This window comes from Ictidomys tridecemlineatus, unplaced genomic scaffold, assembly GCF_052094955.1.
Source record: "Ictidomys tridecemlineatus isolate mIctTri1 unplaced genomic scaffold, mIctTri1.hap1 Scaffold_147, whole genome shotgun sequence".
Taxonomy (NCBI): Eukaryota; Metazoa; Chordata; class Mammalia; order Rodentia; family Sciuridae; genus Ictidomys; species Ictidomys tridecemlineatus.
Genome location: NW_027521300.1, coordinates 14,242 through 35,041, shown reverse-complemented (window position 1 = coordinate 35,041; position 20,800 = coordinate 14,242). Strand labels below are relative to the sequence as shown.

The following is a 20,800-nucleotide window of genomic DNA, read 5'->3' as shown; positions in this document are numbered from 1 at the left end:
TCTGCTTTCAGTTTTGAAGAGTACTTATCCTGGATTAGCAGTTTTTGTCTTCTAGCACCTTAAACCTTTCCGTTAACTTAAATCTCTCATTTCTGATAAGAAGTCAGCTATCATTTTAGTCATTTTTACCTATGCGTAACACACCACTTTTTTCTAATTGCCTTCAAGACCTTTTTCCTCCTAATTGATTATTTACAGTTGACTCTGATGCATCTAGATGTGATTTGCTTTGTAACTAACTTTAGTATTCACTGAGTTTCCTAAATCTGTTAACATCTTTTTTGTTAATTTGAGATAATTTTAGCCATCATTGTCTTAAATATTTTTTCTGTACAATTTATGCCTCTATTCTTCTAGAAATCTAATTATATGTATGTTAGGTCACTTTGTCCTGATAGTAACCAAGTCTCTATTTTTTTTCTTTCTGATTTTTAGACCAGATAATTTTTATTGGTCTATCTCCAAGTTAACTTTTTGCTGTTTTTGCACTATAAAATCTGATGATAGATTTGTTTCATGAATTTTTCATTTCAAATACTATACTTTTTATTTCTTTTAAAAAAATTTTCATTTATATGTTGACACCCATATCTACTTATTCATTATGATTAAGCTTTTCTTTAATTCCTTGAAATTAGTTATAAAAACTTTTTAAATTTTTTTTCTGCTAATCCTGTCAGTTCACGGAACTTTTTTTATATGTGACATTTTCTCTTGTGGTTCTCATTTTTCTATCTTCTTTGCATTCTGGCAAAATTTAATGATATTCTACATGCCTATAATCCCATCGACTCGGGAGGATAAGGCAGGAGGATCAAGAGTTCAAAGCTAATAAATTATGCATGGCACACATTGTTTAATTTTGCATGTAACTTCTTTTTAGTGTGTCAATGAGGTTTTAGTGACATTGTCACCCAACATTTGGCCTTTGTTGTTCAGGGAATGCCTTCATGATTTTAATACTGGTTTTTCTATTCAGACTGTGGATTGGGTTTGAATATACTGTTATCAACCACCTGGTCTTTTAATTACTCATCCCAGTAAATTTATAGTTTGTGAATCGTTTGTTTCTCAGATTCATGACACTGTTAGAACCTGAAGTAGTAGCTGATAGGTATCTGTGAATTCTTTTTTTTTATTTTACTTGAAGTAGATTGTCTGAAATAGGCATATTCTTCTCTGTGTTTATCCAAACCTCCCTGTCATGTGCACTACAAGTTACAATTTGGAAGTTACTGTATTAAAATTCTGTCTGTTCATGGTTCTAGAAGAGTGATATTCTCTCCCAAACACTAGTTACTACAGCAGCATTTTTAATGTTGTAAAATAAGAATAAGGGCTCTGAAGGCCAAAGATTTTAAAAAGTCATTTTACAAATGTTACGTTAAATTAAAACTGAGCTTTGCTGTAATACTGTTTTCTCTTCAAAATGTGATGGTACAGGAAAGGTGTTATATGAAGGGGTGGTATTGCAGGGGAGCATTTTAAATTGCAGAAGTAAAAAAGTTATAATATTTATAATTTTGATGAGTTTATTTTTATAGGGAAGATTTTTCTCTCCTGAAATTTTTTCTGGAATAGCAAAATGTTTCCATTATTAAAAATTGAAATTGTTAAAAAAAAAAAAGAGTTCAAAGCTAGCCTCAGCAACTAAGGGATGCACTTAGCAACTCAATGAGAGCATATATCTAAATAAAATGCAAAAAAAGGGCTGAGGTTGTGGCTCAATGGTTAAGCACCCCTGGGTTCAATCCCTGGTACCAAAAAAAAAAAAAAAAATTTAAATTATATTCTGGTCATTTATAGATGATACATCATAGGAAGTCTGGATTATATTGTCTTCCTATAAAGGATATTCTGTTTTATGTGTCATGCAGGCTAATTACTGGTGAATTGTTTTGATCATATTAGATTTGGTATTATTATTATTATTATTATTATTATTATTATTATTATTATTATTATTATTTGGTACCAGAGATTGAACTCAGTGTACTCAATTACTGAGCCACATCCCCAGACCTGTTTTGTATTTTATTGAGAGACAGGGTCTTGCTGAGCTGCTTTAGCACCTCGATTTACTAAGGCTGGCTTTGAGCTCGTGATCCTCTTGCTTCATCCACTTGAGTCACTGGGATTATAAGCATATTCCGTGCCTCACTAGGTTTGGTATTTTTCTTTATTTCCATATTTCATGGTGCATTATACTTGTACATAATGGTGGGATTTGTTGTTATGTTTTCATACATACGTACAATATAGTGATAAAACTTAGCCAATATCATTCTTGAGTATTTCTCTTTTACCTGCTTTCCTCTCTCCCCTGATCCCTTTCCTCTATTCTACTGATCTCCCTTTGATTGCCCTCAGATTCCTTTCACACACGCACACCTTTCTTTTCCTTTTTCCTTTCTGGCTGCCTCATACATTTTCAGCATGAATCAATTTTGGTTTCAAATTTAGGTCTACCATTTTCCCTTTACTCTTTTTTGTGTGGTTCTTTTTGCTAAGGCTTATTTATGAACTCTTAATTAAGTACCTGATATATTAGTGAAGCTGCTGCAACCTGACTCTGCTGAAAACCTAATTTCTTCCAACATTGCCATTTAGCATCATCTTCAGTCTCCTTTATAGCAGTCAAACTCTGCTAAGCCTTAAAGAGTCTCATCTGGTACATTCATATCAAAAATAAATTTCCTCCAGGCTTTTAGTATTCTCTCTCTCTAACACACACACATAATCACATTGCACCCACCATAAATAGCTCAGACATTCTTGTCCACAAAATTCCAACCACTATGATAATCTTGCACTTTGATAATTTTCTCCTTAACTCAGTATGACCACCATCTTACTTGAGCTTCATCTCTCTAAAATTAATACCTGAAAATGTTTAGTTTTTCTAGTTTTATACTCTTTTGTGTCAGGAAAACAAATCCCGTACAGTAGAACTATAACAGTTTCAAGTAAAAGTACTAAATTAGTTATATTCTTGCCCATCAATAGTGGTAGAAGCACTTAGGTGAACTTACATAGAAACTGCAACATCTTACATACTCAACAACAATTTCATTGCCCATGGAACCCAAAATTAATTGAAAGAGTAAACCCCAAAATGGATATCTGAAAAATAAACTGGTCAAAATTAGTAAGGCAATCAGAGTTAAATAATCATATATTTTACCAATAGCACTAGCTTAAAAGTATGGGTCTACAATAAGTAGAAAAATACAAGTTAATGGCTAGAGTCATAAAAGTTTCTATTATGATAGGCAGTCTCTTATGATGCTTTAATATTATATGATAGTTGTGAAATGATTACAAACTAATAATGAACATAATCTATTTGCAGATTAAAATGTTCTTCCCTGTGTTATCTAAAAATTTTAGATACACCTCAAAATGCCCTGGAAAAGAAATTTCTTAAGTCTCATCAAAATGAACTGCCAGGTTTTTTCCTACATTTGACATGACACAGTGCCAAGATTTCTAGTCCTGAATACACACTTTCTATAGGGAAGAGACATATATCTTGGCAATTAATAGATCATTTAACTCATTTCATACAGCCAATTTTAGTCGTAAGAAAAGAAATGTTTATGTATTCATTCTGCTGACTTTAGTCTATAATCTAATCATGGATCAACAAACTTTTTCTGAAAAGAGACTGATAATAAATATATTAGACTTTGTAGGCAAGTCTTAATTGCCACTCAAATGCCAGTGTAGCACAAAAACAGCCTAGACTATGGGTAAATAATATAAGCTTCTGTGTTCTAATAAAACTTTGTTTACAAAAGCAAGTGTCATTGTTGGACATCGTGGTGTGCTCCAACAGTCACAACTACTCAGAAAGCTGAGGCAGGAAAATTACTTGAGCCTAGGAGTTCAGGCCAGCCTGGGAAATAAGAAAGAAAGAAAGAGAGAGGGGGGGGGGTAGAGGGAGGGAGGGAGGGAAGGAGGGAAGGGAGAGAGAGAGAGAGGAATGAAAGAAAGAAAGAAAGAAAGAAAGAAAGAAAGAAAGAAAGAAAGAAAGAAAGAAAGAAAGAAAGAAAGAAAGAAAGAAAGAAAGAAAGAAAGAGAAAAAAGGAATAAAGGGAACAATTTAAAAAAACGGTGTCAGGCTTACAGCTATGATTTGCTCAACACTGTTCCAGAGTATTAATGTTATACTCACAATAGATGTTTGGCTAGGCTGTATACATACATACATACATACATACATACATACATACATATATACATGAAAGCAATTTTGTTCTTTTGTTTGCTTTCTTTTATTTTTTCCATTTTTTTGTTGATACATTATAGTCGTAAATCATGGCAGTATTTGTCGTTACATATTTCCACACGCACAATATAACACTACAGTTTGGCCAATATCATTCCCCAGTATTTTCCCTTCACTCCTCCCTCTCCTGGTCTCTTTCTTACACTCTACTGATCTCCATTTGATTTTCACTTTTTTTTCCTTTTTCCTCTCTTGCTTCCACATCCGAGAGAAAACATAGGCTCCCTTGATCTTATGAGTTTAGCTTATTTTGTGTAACAGAATGTTCTCAAGTTTCATCCATTTTCCAGCAAATGACATAATTCACCTTTATGGCTGAATAAAGCTCCATTGTGTGTATATGCCACATTTTCTTTATTTATTCATCCTTGATAAGCACCTAGTTTGGTTCCATAGTTTGGCAACTGTAAATTGTGCTGCTATAAACATGGGTATGCATGTACTACTCTAGTATTATGACTTTAATTCATTAGGATAAACATTGAGTAGTTGTATAGCTGGGTTATATGGTGGTCTCCTGCCTAGTCTTTTGAGGAACCTCCATACTGATTTCAATAGTGGTTATATTCATTTATAATCCTATCAACAGAGAAAAAAGTGTCCCTTCTTCTCCACATTCTCTCTAGCATTTATTATTGTGCATATTCTTTTTTTTAAGTAGTTGGACACAATACCTTTATTTTTATTTATTTATTTTTAATGTGGTGCTGAGGATCGAACCCAGGGCCTTGCACGTGCTAGACAAGCAATGTGCTGTTGAGCCACAACCCCAGCCCCATATCGTTCATATTCTTGATGGCTGCTATTCTGACTAAAGTGAGATGAAAGCTCACTGTAGTTTTGATTTGCATTTCCCTAATTGCTAATGATGTTGAACATTTTTATAGATTTGTTGTCCATTTTTATTTCTTCTTTTGAGAAGTATCTGTTTAATTCATTTGCCCAATTAAGCTAGGTTATTTGAGGTTTTGGTGTTAAGTTTTTAAAAGTTTCTTATATAGTTTTGATATTAATCCTGTGTCAAAGAGTAATTAGCAGGGTTGGGGATGTGGCTCAAGCGGTAGCACGCTCGCCTGGCATGCATGCAGTGCAGGTTCGATCCTCAGCATCACATACAAACAAAGATGTTGTGTCCGCCAAAAACTAAAAAATAAATATTAAAAAATTCTCTCTCACTCTCTTAAAAAAAAAAGAGTAGTTAGCAAATATATTTTCTCCAATTCCTTAGGTTCTTTCTTCATGTTACTAATTGTTTCCTTTGCTGTGCAGAAGCTTTTTAATTTGATGCCATTCTGTTTATTAACTTTTGTCATTATTTTCTGAGCTTTAGGAGTTCTAATAAGAAAGTCATTGCCTGTACCTATATGCTGGAGTCTCAAATGTATATTTTCTTCCAAGGATTTGCATAGTTTCTGGTCTAATTCCTGGGCTTTTGATCTCTTTCAAGTTTGTACAGGGTCTAATCTTATTTGTCTACATATGGATAACCAATTTTCCTGGCACCACTTGTTTAAAGCCTGTCTTTTCTCCCAATATGTTTTTGGCATCTTTGTCAAGAATCAGATGAGTGTTAACTGTGTTGGATCTTTTTCTGTGTCTTCTCTTCTTTCCCATTGGTCTATGTATCTGGTTTTATGACAGAGCCATGCAGTGGTTATTTCCATAGCTTTGTAGTACAATTTGAAGTCAGGTATTGTGATGATGCCTCCAGCTTGCTTTATTGACTTAGAATTGTTTTGGCTATTCTGAATATTTTATTCTTCCAAATGGATTTCAGGACTGTTTGTTCTAGTTCTGGAAAAATGACATTTATTATTATTATTATTTTAAATTTATATATGACAACAGAATGCTTTACAATTCATATTACATATATAGAGCACAATTTTTCATATCTCTCATTGTATACTAAGTATATTCACACCAATTCATGGGTATTTTGATAGGAGTTGCATCAAATCTGTATGTTGCTCCTAAAACCAATTTCAAACATATACAATCATATTAGTAGTGATTTTAGTGTCCAAAAAGAGATCTACTAAACAATAATTACTGGGCTGGTTTGGTGACTTGTAGTCCTAACTACTCAGAAGGCCAAGCCAGAAGGATTGCTTGAGTCCAGGTGTTGGAGATCAGGTTAGGCAACATAGCAAGACCCCCATCTTAAAAATAATAATAATTACTGATGTCAAAACACATCTCAATCATTATGCTAGTCACCAACTCTTCATTGTTTTCCTTGAAACTCTAATATACAATTAGTGAATGTCAATTTAGGACTAATTGTGCTGTTTTATAGAGGAGAAAGCTGATTATAATAGTAAGTGAAATCATCTGTCATGAACTGATTTGTGTTTATTTAATCACAATTATCATGCTGATGACTCTACATATTAAGTCTCCACCTATAGTCCCCTAGGTGCTAATTTTAAAAAACGTGAGTTTTCATTAAAAATAAGAAAAGAAACCCCTCCATATGCATTTCAATAATTCAAATTGTATCATAATTTGACTATTAACACAAGGGAAAATCAATGCAACTAATTCAGATTTAAATTCAAGATTACACAGTGCAAAAGAGGGAATAGTCTTGGAAAGGGAAGTAGAAAAATGTAAGATCCCTCTTAGAGGTCAGAAAAAATAAAATAAAATTTCCTTCAGAATAACAACTGGACATAAAGCTTTCAAGAAATGTTAGCTACTAGCTTTCTTCTCTGACAATCGGTTTTGTCAGTTGGTTCCCACTAAGTTGTGGACTTTTTCCGACCAGGACCAGATATCTTGTCTTTTGATTTTCATCCACTCCCACACCATGCTAGGGCTTTGGTAGCACAAAATGAGAATTAAAAATATGCTTTTGAATTAAATAATTTCTTCCCTTACGGATAAAGATAAGAATCTCAAGATCTTAGCCTGAAGACTAATGTCCATCTCTCTGCCCCCACCTGTTCCCGCCTTAAAAAAAAAGCAGGCCACTGTCTCCAGTTTACACCCTCACTCACAGTTCTATTCACCTTCCCCTTTCCTAATCAGAGGGATCTTGGGGTGGGGCTTCAAGGAACCTCAAAGAGATTGAAGGGGAGGGATCCTGGAACCATAGACTAGCTGTGACAAGTCATGGGTGGGATTTGGTAGTTCAGAAAAGGAGGTACCAGACCAGGAATGGGGGATGAGAGTGATGGTGAAGTGGAGTGGGCTAGTTTAGGATGGACCAGAAATGAGACATTAAGGAAAGCCAGAAAGGACCAGTTGGCGGGGGTGGGGGGGGGGATGGGTGGGTGACTACTAGAATCATGTGGAGGGTCGCTTGTGAGGTCACAGGAGCAAAGGCAGGTGATTGGACGAGAAGGAGAGTTCTAGTTGCCAAGGCAGCGACTAGAGGAGAAGGTCTTCAGTCCATGAGAAGGTCTTGACTAGAGAAGGATGGAGCTCCAGCTCCGTGTGTTCTCCAGTAGAGTCTGTGGATTGACCCCCAGATATCCCTGCTGAGGTGTCACCCGGGAAAGGCTTAAGCCTTCCCGGGCGCCACCCCTCTGTGCTTTGCTATCCACCCCACCCGCCCCCCTGAGCCCCGCCTCCGCCCCCTGACGCCCGCCACAGCCTACTCCACCCTGTCACCGACTCCCCAAGGTGACCACAACATGGCTGCAGCGCCAGTGCTGCTCTTCTTGCTGTTCGTGCTGTGGCTGACCTGGCGAGTGCCGGGCCAACTGGACCCGAGCACCGGCTGGCCCTTGTGGAAGCACAAACTCTGTGCAGACGACGAATGCAGCAGTGAGTCCACAGGTGGGCGGGCAGCCCAGGGTCTCCATGGTGGCTCTTTGGGGCTCTGATCCCCCGGTCCCCTGCCCCGTGGGCTGGGCTAGGGGGTCGTAGGATGACGGGTGGGGTGCAGGAGTGACAGAGCCTCAGGACCCTGCGTGTGTCCCCTCCGGCTCTGCCGGCGCCTCAGCCAGCCCGCTCAGGTTGCTGAGATGCTGAGCCAATGGTGCAGACTTCACCAGCAGTCAAATTCATAGACCAATAGTGAATGGAGGGCCTGGGGTTGTAGCTCAGTGGTAGAGCGCTTGTCTAACATGTGAGGCACTGGGTTTGATTCTCAGCACTGCATACAAATAAATAAAATAAAGGTCCATCAAAAACTAAACTAAAAAAAATTAGGCAAAAGCTTAAAAAAATAGTAGTGAATGGGAATCTCAGGGTTGAGAAAGACCTTAGAAGCAACTGGTCCAACTTCTTAATAACTGCATGTTGGACTCCTGCTGTTTAATCAAACGTACCCCAAGCTGTAACTCATACTGAAATTCTACCCCTACAAGCTCTCAGTTCTTACTGGAATTCTACCTCATTCACAGAGCCTCAATGCAGGTCTGTATCCAATTCCCTTTAGTCTCTCTTGATATTACTGTGTTCTTTTTAAATAGCTGTCATCTGTGCATTCAATAAATAATTGTTGAGTATCTCTGCCAGGTGCCAGATACTGTGTTAAGCCTTGGCTCATTCCACCTGCAAATCTGCAAACCAAGACTCCCTCTCTTTCAGCTTTCCTAAAATTTTAAACACAAGGTTTCACCAGCACTAAATCCATGTTTGTTGAATGTGACCCTGGTCTATATATCTCTGGTTTTAAATTTTCCCTTGAGTGAATATTGTTCTGGTAGCAGTTCTATGGCCATTGAAGTAGTGGAGAGTAGACTAGAGATTGTTCATTTTATAATTGAAGGGTCTAATAGCTCTAATTAGGATTATGAAGTTTTCTTCTCTGTGTTAATTGTCTTTAGGAGAGCCAAATATTCCAGGCACTGTGACTCATATATTTAGTGAAACACTCGATGAATATTGAAACTGAAGAGAGACAATTCTTATTCTATAGCATAAAATAAAATAGCCATTTCCCCTTTCAATTTTAGAGCTACTTATAACAGAAGGTACTCCTGTTGATGCTGCTGATACAGAAAACCAACTAGAGATAAAGGTGGAAGAGCCAGAAGATGCCACCACCATACTTTTCTTGTTACATTCATTCTTGCTTTATTTGTCTAAGATGGTAAGTTTGACATAGTTTCTTCAATTAGAATGTTGATTATTTATTAGTTTTTAAGTGGCTTCTGGTCATGAAGTGAAGAACTTAAAATGTCTTTATGAAAATTACTCCTGATCCTTTGAGTAGATAGCTCCTGAAACAAAAGCCATAGGGGTGTGGCTTTAATGGCTACTTGGTTTAGCACATGAGGAAAATTTGCTGTCTACCAAGGCTGGACATTTGCACACCTATAAAAACTTGGTTCTTCCCCTCAGAACCTTTCATTCTGGCAGGGAGATAACAGCATTCACTTGAAACACAGTAAGATAATGGCAGAAAGAGAGGTATTTATTCGATGGTAGAACATTATTGTCCATAAATGCATTTATTATGGTTGGAAGGGTGATCAATAAGGTCAGAAAGTGGTTGAGATGTGTTTGAAGCACAGGCAAAGGGCAAACAGGAGTCTGACATGTGGTTTGTTGTTGATTAGACAGGCTGGGGTGGTGGGGGAAGCTGGCAGTCAGAAGAAATGTGTTCAGAGAAATGGAAACATGAAGAAAGGATATTTGGGGAGGGCAGGAGAATGTGAATAGTTGGTGTTGTAAAGTGTGAAGTTGGAGGGGGATGGGCCTGTTGGAGAGGCCAGCAAATCTTAACTGAAGTCATGAGCCAAAGTAGCATTAGACCATTAATAGTGGGGATCCTTAGAAAGTTTTAAGAATGAAAAGGAATTAGGTTAGATCTGTTTCTTAGAAAGAGTCACTTAAGGCTGATCTTTCTAAAGAAAATCATGATTCAAACAAGACATTTAATCTGTCTAGAAGCTTATCTAAGCATTTTAGGGCTTACCTCCCCCCCATTGGTATTTGTTGATATTGGACTTTTAGAATTTAATTATAGGAATGAGAAAGCTTTTAGAGGTTGGAGGTCCTAGGGCCTTTGTGACAGTAATCCTCCTCAACTGAAGTTGTTTCCTGTAGATTGTGTTATTTCAAGGCTTGTGTAAGAAAGATGATGTTGTTGTTTTCCTTGTAAAATGTGTAGATTTTGAAGCCAGGTAGATGTGGTTTCAAATCCCAAGGTTATCATTTAGAAGTTTGGGCAAATAAGTAAACTTTTGAAAAAAGTTTTCCTCATCTGAAAAATGTAGATAATGCTTACTCCAATCATAAGAATTAAATGATTTGACAAGGTAAAATGTCTGGTGAGGTGTCTGGCATTTTGAAGGGTTTTACCCCTACGCACCCCCTAATTCTCATGTAGGCAGTCAGAAGGTGGTATAAATCAATGAATACCTGGGGAGGAAAGACCACCAGGGTGGAAAAGATGTGGTGGGGAGAAACAAATCATTTTTCAGTTGGCTCCATGTTTGTTCATGATGGTAGCAGCCACCTGGGTAAGGGGTATGTACAAGCCAGGCAGTTAGAATAATAATATTTCCAGTGATTAAAGCAGTCTTCCACAGTCATAATTTGATTATCAGAATGAATCAGCATCACTTGGAAAGTTAACAGCCTCACGATATGGAAAGGATTTCTTTATTCATATTTTTAGGTATGCACAGAGCCCTCCTCTAGGTCTAGGTCAGGGGACACGAATGTGGTGCAGGTGTGTCAGTGATTGTACGGTGATAGGTAAGACATAGACGTGAGTGGCAAAGAAGAGGCACAATGTTAAAAGACTGATTTGAAAGGAGATTTCAAAAAGGCATTTTGATGGCCCAGTATGTACAGGACATTGTGTGAGGACTAAAAGAGTCTAACAGGTGTAAGGCATGATTGTGATTTTTGAAAGCCTTAAGAAAAAGACTTAACAAATATATGCAAAAATTATGAACAAATCAATGTAAAATCTTAAACAAGTAGTATGATATCTGATAGGACTGGAGAGTAATAGGCTCTGATGTGTTTGGGAGATGTGCACCAATCAGGTTCATTGATCAATGGAATCTTAGTAGAATCTTAGTGTTAGAAGAAACCTTGGAAGGCTGTTAGTCTAGTTTCTCACTCATTGCTGTTATTTTCTTTACTGTGGCCCTGACGAGTAGTTATGAGGCCTGTACACTAGAATTTCCTAGCATGAGTCACTCTCTTACAAGGCTATATGTTCTTCTGTTGTCTAGTTCATCCTTGTATTGACTCCAAATTTTCCTCCACATGATTTTCTCTATAAAACTGAATTCTTTTCTACATAGAAATCCTTTAAATATTTGAAGTTATATCTTAATTTAAAAATTATTTTTAGTATTTTTATCATGGAAACTTTCAAATAAGAGCAGAGAGAATAGTAGGGGACTATAGGTAACCATAACATACTGTACATTTTAGAATACTAGAAGAAAAGGTTGTGAAAGTTTTACCATAGAGAAATGATGTTTGAGGAGGTAGATATATTTAACTGATTTAAACGTTACATAGTGTAATCATGCATCAAAATGTCATGTTACCTACTTCAATAATTATAATGTTTGTTTCTATGTACTAGTTAAAAAATAAATTTAATTAGAAAAGCTTTAAAGAAAAGCACAGAGAGTAGTATAATGAACCCACGGGCCATCACCCAACTTAACAGTAATTCCTTGATAGCTAATATCAGTGAGTTTTTTTTAATTTGTTCTAATTGGTTATACATGATAGCAGAATGCATTTCGATTCATTGTATATAAATGGAACAAAACTTTTCCTAGTTGTACACAACACATTTGTATTCCTACATGTACCTCGGGTAATAAGGTTCATCTCATTCCACCATCTTTCCTATCCCTATGCCCCGTCACCTGTCCTACCTCCCCTTTGCCCAGTCAAAGTTCCTCCATTCTTTCCATGCCTCTTACCACCCACCTTACCCCCATTATGGGTCAGCATCCACTTTCAGAGAGAACATACAGCTTTTGGTTTTTGGGATTGGCTTACTTCCCTTAACCTGATATTCCCATTCACCCGCAGTTGCCATAATTTTTTTCTCTTTTAAGGCTATAAGTAATATTCCATTTCATATATGTACCACAGTTTCTTTATCCATTCATCTGTTGAAGGGTTGGTTCCACAAAACTATGGAATGCTTCACAAATGTGGGTGTCATCCTTGCTCAGGGACCATGCTAATTTTTTCTGTATTGTTCCAATTTTAGTATATGTGCTGCCAAAGCAAGCACACTCTGAGTTTTAACAAATGTAGATACCCATGTAAAAACTACCATAATCAAGATATAGAACAGTTTTTTCACTAGAAAAGGAGTTTCCTTGGGATCCTTCCCAGTGAGTTCCTTCACCACCTGTTCCAGGCAACCACTGATAACTTTTTTTTTTAAACTATAGATTCATTTTTCCTACAGTACTATTTCATATATATGCCACTATAAATGGACTCATATCTAGGAGTGCAATTGCCTCCTACGTTTAATGTATGTTTTTATCTTATGTGATACTGTCAAGCCATGCTAAAAAATGACCACAATCATTTTATACTTCCACCAGCAATTTAGGAGACTTCCACTTGACTTCATCTTCACTAGCACTTGGGCCATTCTAGTGGGTATGTCTTTGTGAGTTTATTTCCTGATAATTAATGATATTGAGTGAACTTTTTTTTTCCTATTGAGATAGGGTCTCACTAACTTGCTTAGGCCCTTGATAAGTTGCCAGCCTCAAACTTGGGATCCTCCTGCCTCAACCTTCTGAGTTGCTGGGATTACAGACATGTGCCATGATGCCTGGATCAAATACTTCTTCATGAGCTTGTTGACCATACTGTTTTTGTATGTCAACTCTCTCTGGCTAGCTGGAATCCAGACTTCTCCCAGCTCAGTGCCAACTGTGGGATTGGTTAGCTTATAGTTGTTCTTGGCCCTCGCAGGTACTGCTTAGAATGTAGCCCCAAACTGAAGACCACCTCCATGCAGATTTCCGAAACTCTCTTTCTTTGTGGCTCCCATCTTTCTGGTAGTTTTCTCTACATATTTTTGGCTGCTTAATCTCCTGGAACTCTGGTCTCTCTCTCCTCAGTGAGACTGTTATGCCCTATTTGGGTTCCCCTTCCCAAACTGAGGTCTAGAGGGTGCCTCCAGGTGAAATGCTCATCTATTTGTTCTCCTGCTCTTAGGGGTGACAGTTGCATGTCCCTTGTGGCTTTCTATCTGAAAAATAGCTCTTTAAAAATATATTTTGACTGGGCATGGTGGCACATGCCTTAATCCTAGTGGCTCGGGAGGCTGAGACAGGAGGATCATGAGTTCAAAGCCAAAAGTGAGGTGCTAAGTAACTCAGTGAGACCCTGTCTCTAAATAAAATACAAAATGGGGCTGAGACTGGGGATGTGGCTCAGTGATCAAGTGCTTCTGAGTTTAATCCCTGGTACCAAAATATATATATATATTCCAACTTTCTGGTTGCTTTCAGTGGGAGAACAAGTCTCATATAAGTTACTCTCTATTGATTTATCCTTTTCTTGTAACTTTTTGTGATAATTGAAAAAAATATGTTTGTGGGACTTCTAGGATATATTGTAGTTTTGGTGAATAAATGACATCCCCCTGGTACAACAATTTAACCTGTTTTCTCTATTGCCTTTTTTTTTGTTTGTTTGTTTGGTGGTGTTGGGGATTGAACCTCAGGCTCCATGCATTCTAGGCAAGTGCTGAGCTAACAACTTCAGCCTTTCTCTGTTGCTTTATATTTCTTGGAAATTGGTAGTCAGGTTTAGGTTCAATTCTGTTATGAAAACTTAATAAAATATTGCATTGACATCTGCATGTCCTCTCCTTTGATGTTGACTACTAGTCAACAGTGACCTTGGTGAGATTTGCTAATATATTGCAGGTTGCAAAATAGCAATGGTCTGAGTTGCTGGGATTTTTCTTTCTTCATTTAAAGGCTGGGATGCCTATACAAATAAAAATTTATGATTGATTATTTTTTCTTTCTTTTTTTTTTTGTACTGGGGATTAAACTCAGGGGCACTTGGCTAGTGAGCCATATCCCCAGCCTTATTTTGTATTTTATTTATATACAGGGTCTCACTGAGTTGCTTAGCAATTCGCTTTTGCTGAGGCTGACTTTGAACTTGCTATCTTCCCTCCTCAGCCTCCCGAACTACTGGGATTACAAGTGTGTGCCACGGCGCCTGGCTATGATTGATTATTCTTTACACAGATATTTGGTTTGTATAGTTAAGGCAGGAGATAAACATTTGATTCCTTTTCTTCATTACTTTTCAGAATAGTAAGGTAGTATTCTAGCATTATCAAATGATACCCAAAGGGGCTTTTGAAATCTTTTTAACTTTTATTTAAGAGTCAATATGATGTCATGCATTTAAAAATATTTGGTGTGTTTAATCCAGTTAGGAATAGTAATTGTTCTTACCTGATGCTCAATTTCTCCCCCTTTTGCCTTGTAGAAGCCTCTTTATCTTGGCTCCTGGGACCCTTTGCCACCACCTAGTGGTCATTGTTACCTATTTTCCTTGCTTTTGAACTATGAGATATTCCAAGTTCATCTTAAACATTCCCTGTCCAGACCTTGAAGGAACTATTTCTCTAAAAGAACTTTGGTTCCTTTCAATAGGAAATGATATTTAGAGGCTACATTCGAAGTACTAGGATTGCTTATTGCTCAAATTGACTGTCATTTGTAGGCCTTTTTAGTGAACAAAGCTCAGAAATATGTGGGGATTTTTCATCATGTCATTTAGATAATTCCCATGAAAATTCAGGAGAGATTTTACTTCACTTCATCTATCTTAGATTTGTGTTTTCTTTCTCTGATGTTGGAGTTCCAGTTTTCAATGATATCAGTATAATTGTTTACAGTCTTGTGCCACTCAATGACATTTTGGTCATTAGTGCATAATAATGGAGCTAAAAAATTCTTGTCACCTAGTATTTTTAATATCTTTTTTTGTGTTTTGATATGTTTAGATATATAAACATTTACAACGTTACAATTGTCTACAGAATTCAGTATAATAATATCTTATAGGTTTTTATCCCCAAAGCAATGATATACCATATATGAATACCTACGTGTGGAAATGGCTATATTTTCTAGGTTTGTATAAGTATGCTCAATGATGTTTACATGCTGAAATTGCCTAAGATGTGTTTCTCAGAATTTATTCCCATCATTAAGCAACACAAGACTATATTTATGTTATTTAAAATACTTTCAGGAATGTATTCCTGACATGAAATTCTCTTGTCTTTAAGCTATATCCCACTAAGGTATGTTTGAACTAATTCATTTCTGTGGTTTGTCACCAACTTGATGTCACAGGTTGTTTCATTTTTGCTTTCAATATTTAGGTATTACTTTTTAAAGATTTTTTTGTTTATTTTACAATTATTTAAATATTTAGAAGAGCCAAAGTTAATTTGTAAAAATAAGTTGTTTCTGTTTTCTAGTACTGGTGATTGAAGCCAGGGCTCCTATCCACTGAGCCACATACCTAGCCTCTTTATTTTTTATTTAGAGATATAGTTCTCACTAAATTGCGTAGGGACTTGCTAAGTTGCTGAGGCTAGCTTTGAACTTGTGATTCTCCTGCCTGATTTTGAAAGAATTCTAGCTTTTGTCCCAGTTCTGTCTACCCTGATGTTACTCTCTTTTATAGTTAACTTTTAAAATTTATTTCATTATGTATTCTGCTATTAAAAAAATAAGCCAATGAGAAAAGGGATATGTAGCTCAGTGGTAGAGCACTTGCCTACCATACATGAGGCCATGTGTTCAATCCCCAGCACCATAAAAAGAAAAAGAAAAGCAAATGATTTTTACATCTAGCTATGATAGCTTTATATAGGTACTGGCTTCACCTTCCCAACTGAAACAACTAAAATAAATATGAAAAAAAAAAACCCACAAACAGATAAAATTTGAAGATCCAGCAACATTGAAGATCAAGCAACAAAGAATGATTCTGGAAACATAAGGAACAAATGCTGTGAGCTCTTTAGTTGTCCCAGCTTTTACTATGTTAAGAGATTCCCAAGCCATGACAAAGAAGGGGAAGTCAGGCAGAACCAGAGGATACCATGAATTGAGAGATGGTGCTGAGATTCCAGGAAAACCGAAGTGACTAGAATTCACAGGGTGGAGTACCAAAAGAAGGTTGCTACATTGAGAGACAATTCTGGAAATCTGTGAAAGGCTCTCTGAGTGTTCAGCAGGGTATTGATCTGCACATAAGTGTGATGAAAATGCTTAGCAAGTCAGAGAAACAATCTTAAGTGATTAGAAGGAACAGGTCCTAACATAGGGACCAGAATAGCACCTGGAAAAAACTATCTAAGGAAGTTGGGTAGAATAATCAGAAGGGCGATACCTCGGACTGACTATTACAATTTATGTCATACCTAGCAAATATTCAGACCCAAGAGAATCAAATTGTTTCCAGTAATTTAATTGTATACAAAATATTAAGAATAGTAATTCGTAATGTATGGCATCGAATCAAAGCTTACCAGGCATGCAAAGAAGCAAGAAAAATACAATCCACAATGATGAGGAGAAGAATCATCCAATCAAAGCCAACCGAGAACTGCCGGAGATGTTAGAATGAGGTAATGGCATTTTTAAAAAAGTTATTACTACTATATTTCGTGTGTTAAAAAGGTAAAAAGAGATATAGAAGATATATTTTAAGAAAATCAGACTTCTAGAGTTGAAAATATATGATAAACACAGTGGATGGGATTAATGTCAGAATAAGCATTGTGATGAAATTGTTAGTGAACTTGAGGACATAACAGGAGAAGTACCCCAAATGAAACACAGGGAAAATTTCTTCTGTTAAAGAAAAGTGAACCAGAGCATCAGTGAGCTGTGGGACAGTTTCAAGTTGAGCGTTGAGAGGTATTCAGAAAAATATTTTAAGAAATGATGGCCAAAAATTTTCAAAAATTTGTGAAAACTGTACATCTGCAGATCCAAGATATTAAAAGGAACTAGAGTACAAAAAGCATGAATAAAGCTATATCAAGGTATATTATATCATAAATAAATTGCTCAAAACCAGTGATAAAGAGCAATCTTAGCAGTTAGAGAAAACATTTATGTAGAGAAGAACTAAGGATGACATCAGATTTCTTGTCAGAAATTAGGCATAAGAGAATATAGTGGAGTGATACCTTTAATATATTTGAAGAGTAATAATGTTGGCCGATAATATCATGCCCAGTGAAATATCTTTCTAAAATGAAGACTTGTACTGACATACAAGCTGAAAGAATTCACCCTACACTTGCACCAAGACAGCAGATGGAAATAATGGAATAAAGGAGTAAAGAACACTGAAAATGGTGACTGTGTGCATAAATATTTAAAATAATTTTTCTTATTTGAACATTTTAAAAAGTCATTGACTGTTTAAAGACAAATATCAGTGTAGTATGGGATTTAGAAAACATGTAAAGTAAAATACATGACAACATTATAAATCTCAGAAGGGTAGTAATTATTGTAATGTTCTTATTGAATATGTGAAGTAATACAGTATCATCTGAAGGTAGATTGTGACAAATTAAAGATGTACATTCTAAACCCTGAAGCACTAAGATTAGAAAACAGAGTTATAGCTTAATAAGCCAATAGAGGAATCACTAAAAATACCGATAGTGGTATTTCTGCAAAAGAAGACAGAAAAGAAAAAGAACAAAGAACAGAAAGAACAAATAGAAGATTATATTAAGCTTACACCTATGCACAGCAGTAATCCTATTAAGTGGAAAGTATCTAAATACATCAGTTAAAAACAGAGATTGTCATATTGCCTAAAGAAGCAAGACCCAAATAGATGTCTAAGGGAGTAACACTGTAAATAGACACAAAGAAGTCAAAATTAGAATGATTAAAAAAGGTATCTCATGTTAAACACTAGTGAAAGGAAATCTGGAGTAGCTACATTAAACCAAAAGAGGTTGTGGGGCAAAATATATCATCGGGACTCAAGAAAGTTATTTCCTAATGATAAAGGAATCAGTCAAGATTATATAATAAACTTAAATGCTTGTACTTTTAATATTAGACCTTCAAAATACATGAAGTATAAAAATTGATAGAATTATGAGGAAAATGATGAATCCTATAGATTACATTTAGAGATTTCAATATCCTCTCCTCAGCAATTGGCAGAAAATGAAAAATAAAAGTAAGATTGTAGAAAGTGTGAATGACATAATCAATCCATCCACTTGAAATTAATTGACGTTTATAGAAAACTCCCAAGGAGCTTAGTGCACATGGAACATTTACCAAGATAAACTGTATTCTGGATCTTAAAAAAAATTATCAGTAAATATAAAAGTATTCAAAGTCAGGCAAAGCTTGTTCTCTGAACACAATAAAATGAGAAATCAATAATGGAAAAATCTGGAAATTTCTCAAATATTTGAAAACTTTAGTGCCAGACTGCTAAAGATATATATATATAAATGAACAACACAGTACATTTATTTTTATGTGGTGCTGGGGATCGAACCCAGTGCCTCACACATGTGAGACAAGCACTTTACCACTGAGCTACAACCTTAGCCCCCACTGCTAAATAATTTTTGAGTCAAATAAATCAGAGAAGAAATTCATATTTTGAGTTCAATAAAACTGAAAACAACATATCCATTTGTGCAATGTCACTAAAGCGTTATTGGAAAATTTATAGCACTACCAGGCCCAAGATAGCGTTATTAAAAAAGAAGTCTCCAGTCATTGACTTTAGTTCCTACTATGAGAAACTAGAAAAGGAAAAATAAGTTAATCTCCAAGTAAGCAAGAAAAAAGATATAATAAAGACTATAAGTCAGTAAAATTTTAAAAAAGGAAAATAAGAGAAAATCAATGAAACCCAAAGCTAGTTCTTTAAGATGAATAAAATTGATCAACATCTAGTGAGGGAAATAAAAGAGGAGACACAGATTACCAATATCCGCAATCAGAGAAGGGATATAACTACAGATTTCACAGATACTAGACTGATAATGGGGATATTATGAACAGTTTATGTTAATTAACTTGACAATTTAGATGAAATGAAGAAATTCTATTTAAGCCACAAATTGCAAAAGTTCACTCAAGAGAAACAGACAACTTCATAAACCTTGTTGACTATTAAAGAAATTGAAGGTATAGGTAAAAACCTTTCTACAAAGAAAAAAATATAAGACCCAGATAGCTTTATTGGTGATCCAATTCCTGTAAGGAAGAAATAATACTAATTCCTAATAGTATTAGTAATACTAAACCCTTGTAGAATATTAAAGCAAGGAAATATTTCTCCTATGAAGCCAGTGTTATCACTACACCAAACCAAGACAAAGATATAACAAGAAAATCACATACCTCTCAAGAGATCTCCAATGAATCTGTACAGAAATTCTAAACAAAAATTTAAGTCAAATACAACAATATGTAAAAGGAAAATACATCATAGACAAAAACTAGACTGATGATGGGGATTTATGTCAAGAATCCAAAATTTATTTAACATTTGAAAATCAATGAAATTTACCACATTGATGTACCTAAAAGCACAATCTTTGTGTTTAGCTCAAGAGAAACAAAACAAGCATTTAAAAAATATAGCAGAGGGGGGAAATGTTGGGGAGTAATATTGGCCAAATTATATTGTTATTTTGTGTGCATGTACAAGTAGGTGACAATAAATCCCATCAACATGTAAAAAAAATCAGCACTGATTATTATTTTAAAAAATTTTTTAGATGTTGATTGACTTTTATTTTATTCACTTATTTATATGCGGTGCTGAGAATCGAACCCATTGCCTCACACATGCTAGGCAAGTGCTCTACCACTGAGTATCAACCCCAGCCCCTCAGCATTGATTATTGATGTAGAAAAACAAACAACAAACTAGGAATAGAAGGGAGCTTAAAATATCCTCTGAAAAAATGCAGCTAACCTCATACTTAATGGTTGATAATTGAATACTTTTCCCCAAGATCAGAAACCAAACAGAGATGTCCACTCTCATTACATCTATTTAGCATTGTACTGGGGTGCAGTAAGGAAATAGCTAGTATACTAAGGCAAGAAAAAGAAATAAAATGCACTCAGATTGGAAAGGAAGAAATAAAATTCTCTTTATTTTCAGATAACATGAATATATATAGATACAATCTGGTATGATCTAGAAAAAAGCTATTGTAAGGTTGACAGATAAAATTTACATCTAAAAGCAATTATATTTTCTATATATTAACAATGAATAATTAGAAATTGAAATTTTAAAGATTTCCATGTACAATAGAATAAAAATATGAAGTATTTAAACATAAACGTGGCAAAAACTAAAATGTATATATTAAAAACTATAAAATATTGCTGATAGAAATTAAAGAGAACCTAAATGGAGAGATATACCTAATTTATGAGTCAGAAGACTAAGGTGTCCATTCATCCCAGTTTAATCACCAGAGTCAACATTATTCCAATCAAAATTCCTGCAGAGTTTTGTAGAAAATGACAAGCTGAT

At 35.6% G+C, this 20,800-nt stretch overlaps 1 protein-coding gene and 1 non-coding gene across 3 annotated transcripts in view; one reads left to right on the top strand and one right to left on the bottom strand.

Moving 5' to 3' along the window:
- The window catches only part of LOC144372693 (transport and Golgi organization protein 1 homolog), a 130,391-nt gene that overhangs the window by 96,869 nt on the left and 12,722 nt on the right, over positions 1 to 20,800 (top strand). The window contains exons 1-2 of one of the 2 annotated variants that reach the window (XM_078035987.1): positions 7,918 to 8,065; positions 9,202 to 9,338. In XM_078035987.1, the coding sequence (XP_077892113.1) occupies positions 7,933 to 8,065; positions 9,202 to 9,338 (270 nt within the window). In that variant the 5' untranslated portion in view covers positions 7,918 to 7,932. Of the gene's footprint in view, positions 1 to 7,917; positions 8,066 to 9,201; positions 9,339 to 20,800 lie in introns of those variants that run through there. The other variant, XM_078035986.1, reaches the window with a different exon arrangement.
- Positions 12,364 to 12,470, bottom strand: LOC144372704 (U6 spliceosomal RNA). Its single transcript, XR_013432620.1, has one exon. It is a non-coding gene; the product is annotated as a U6 spliceosomal RNA (small nuclear RNA).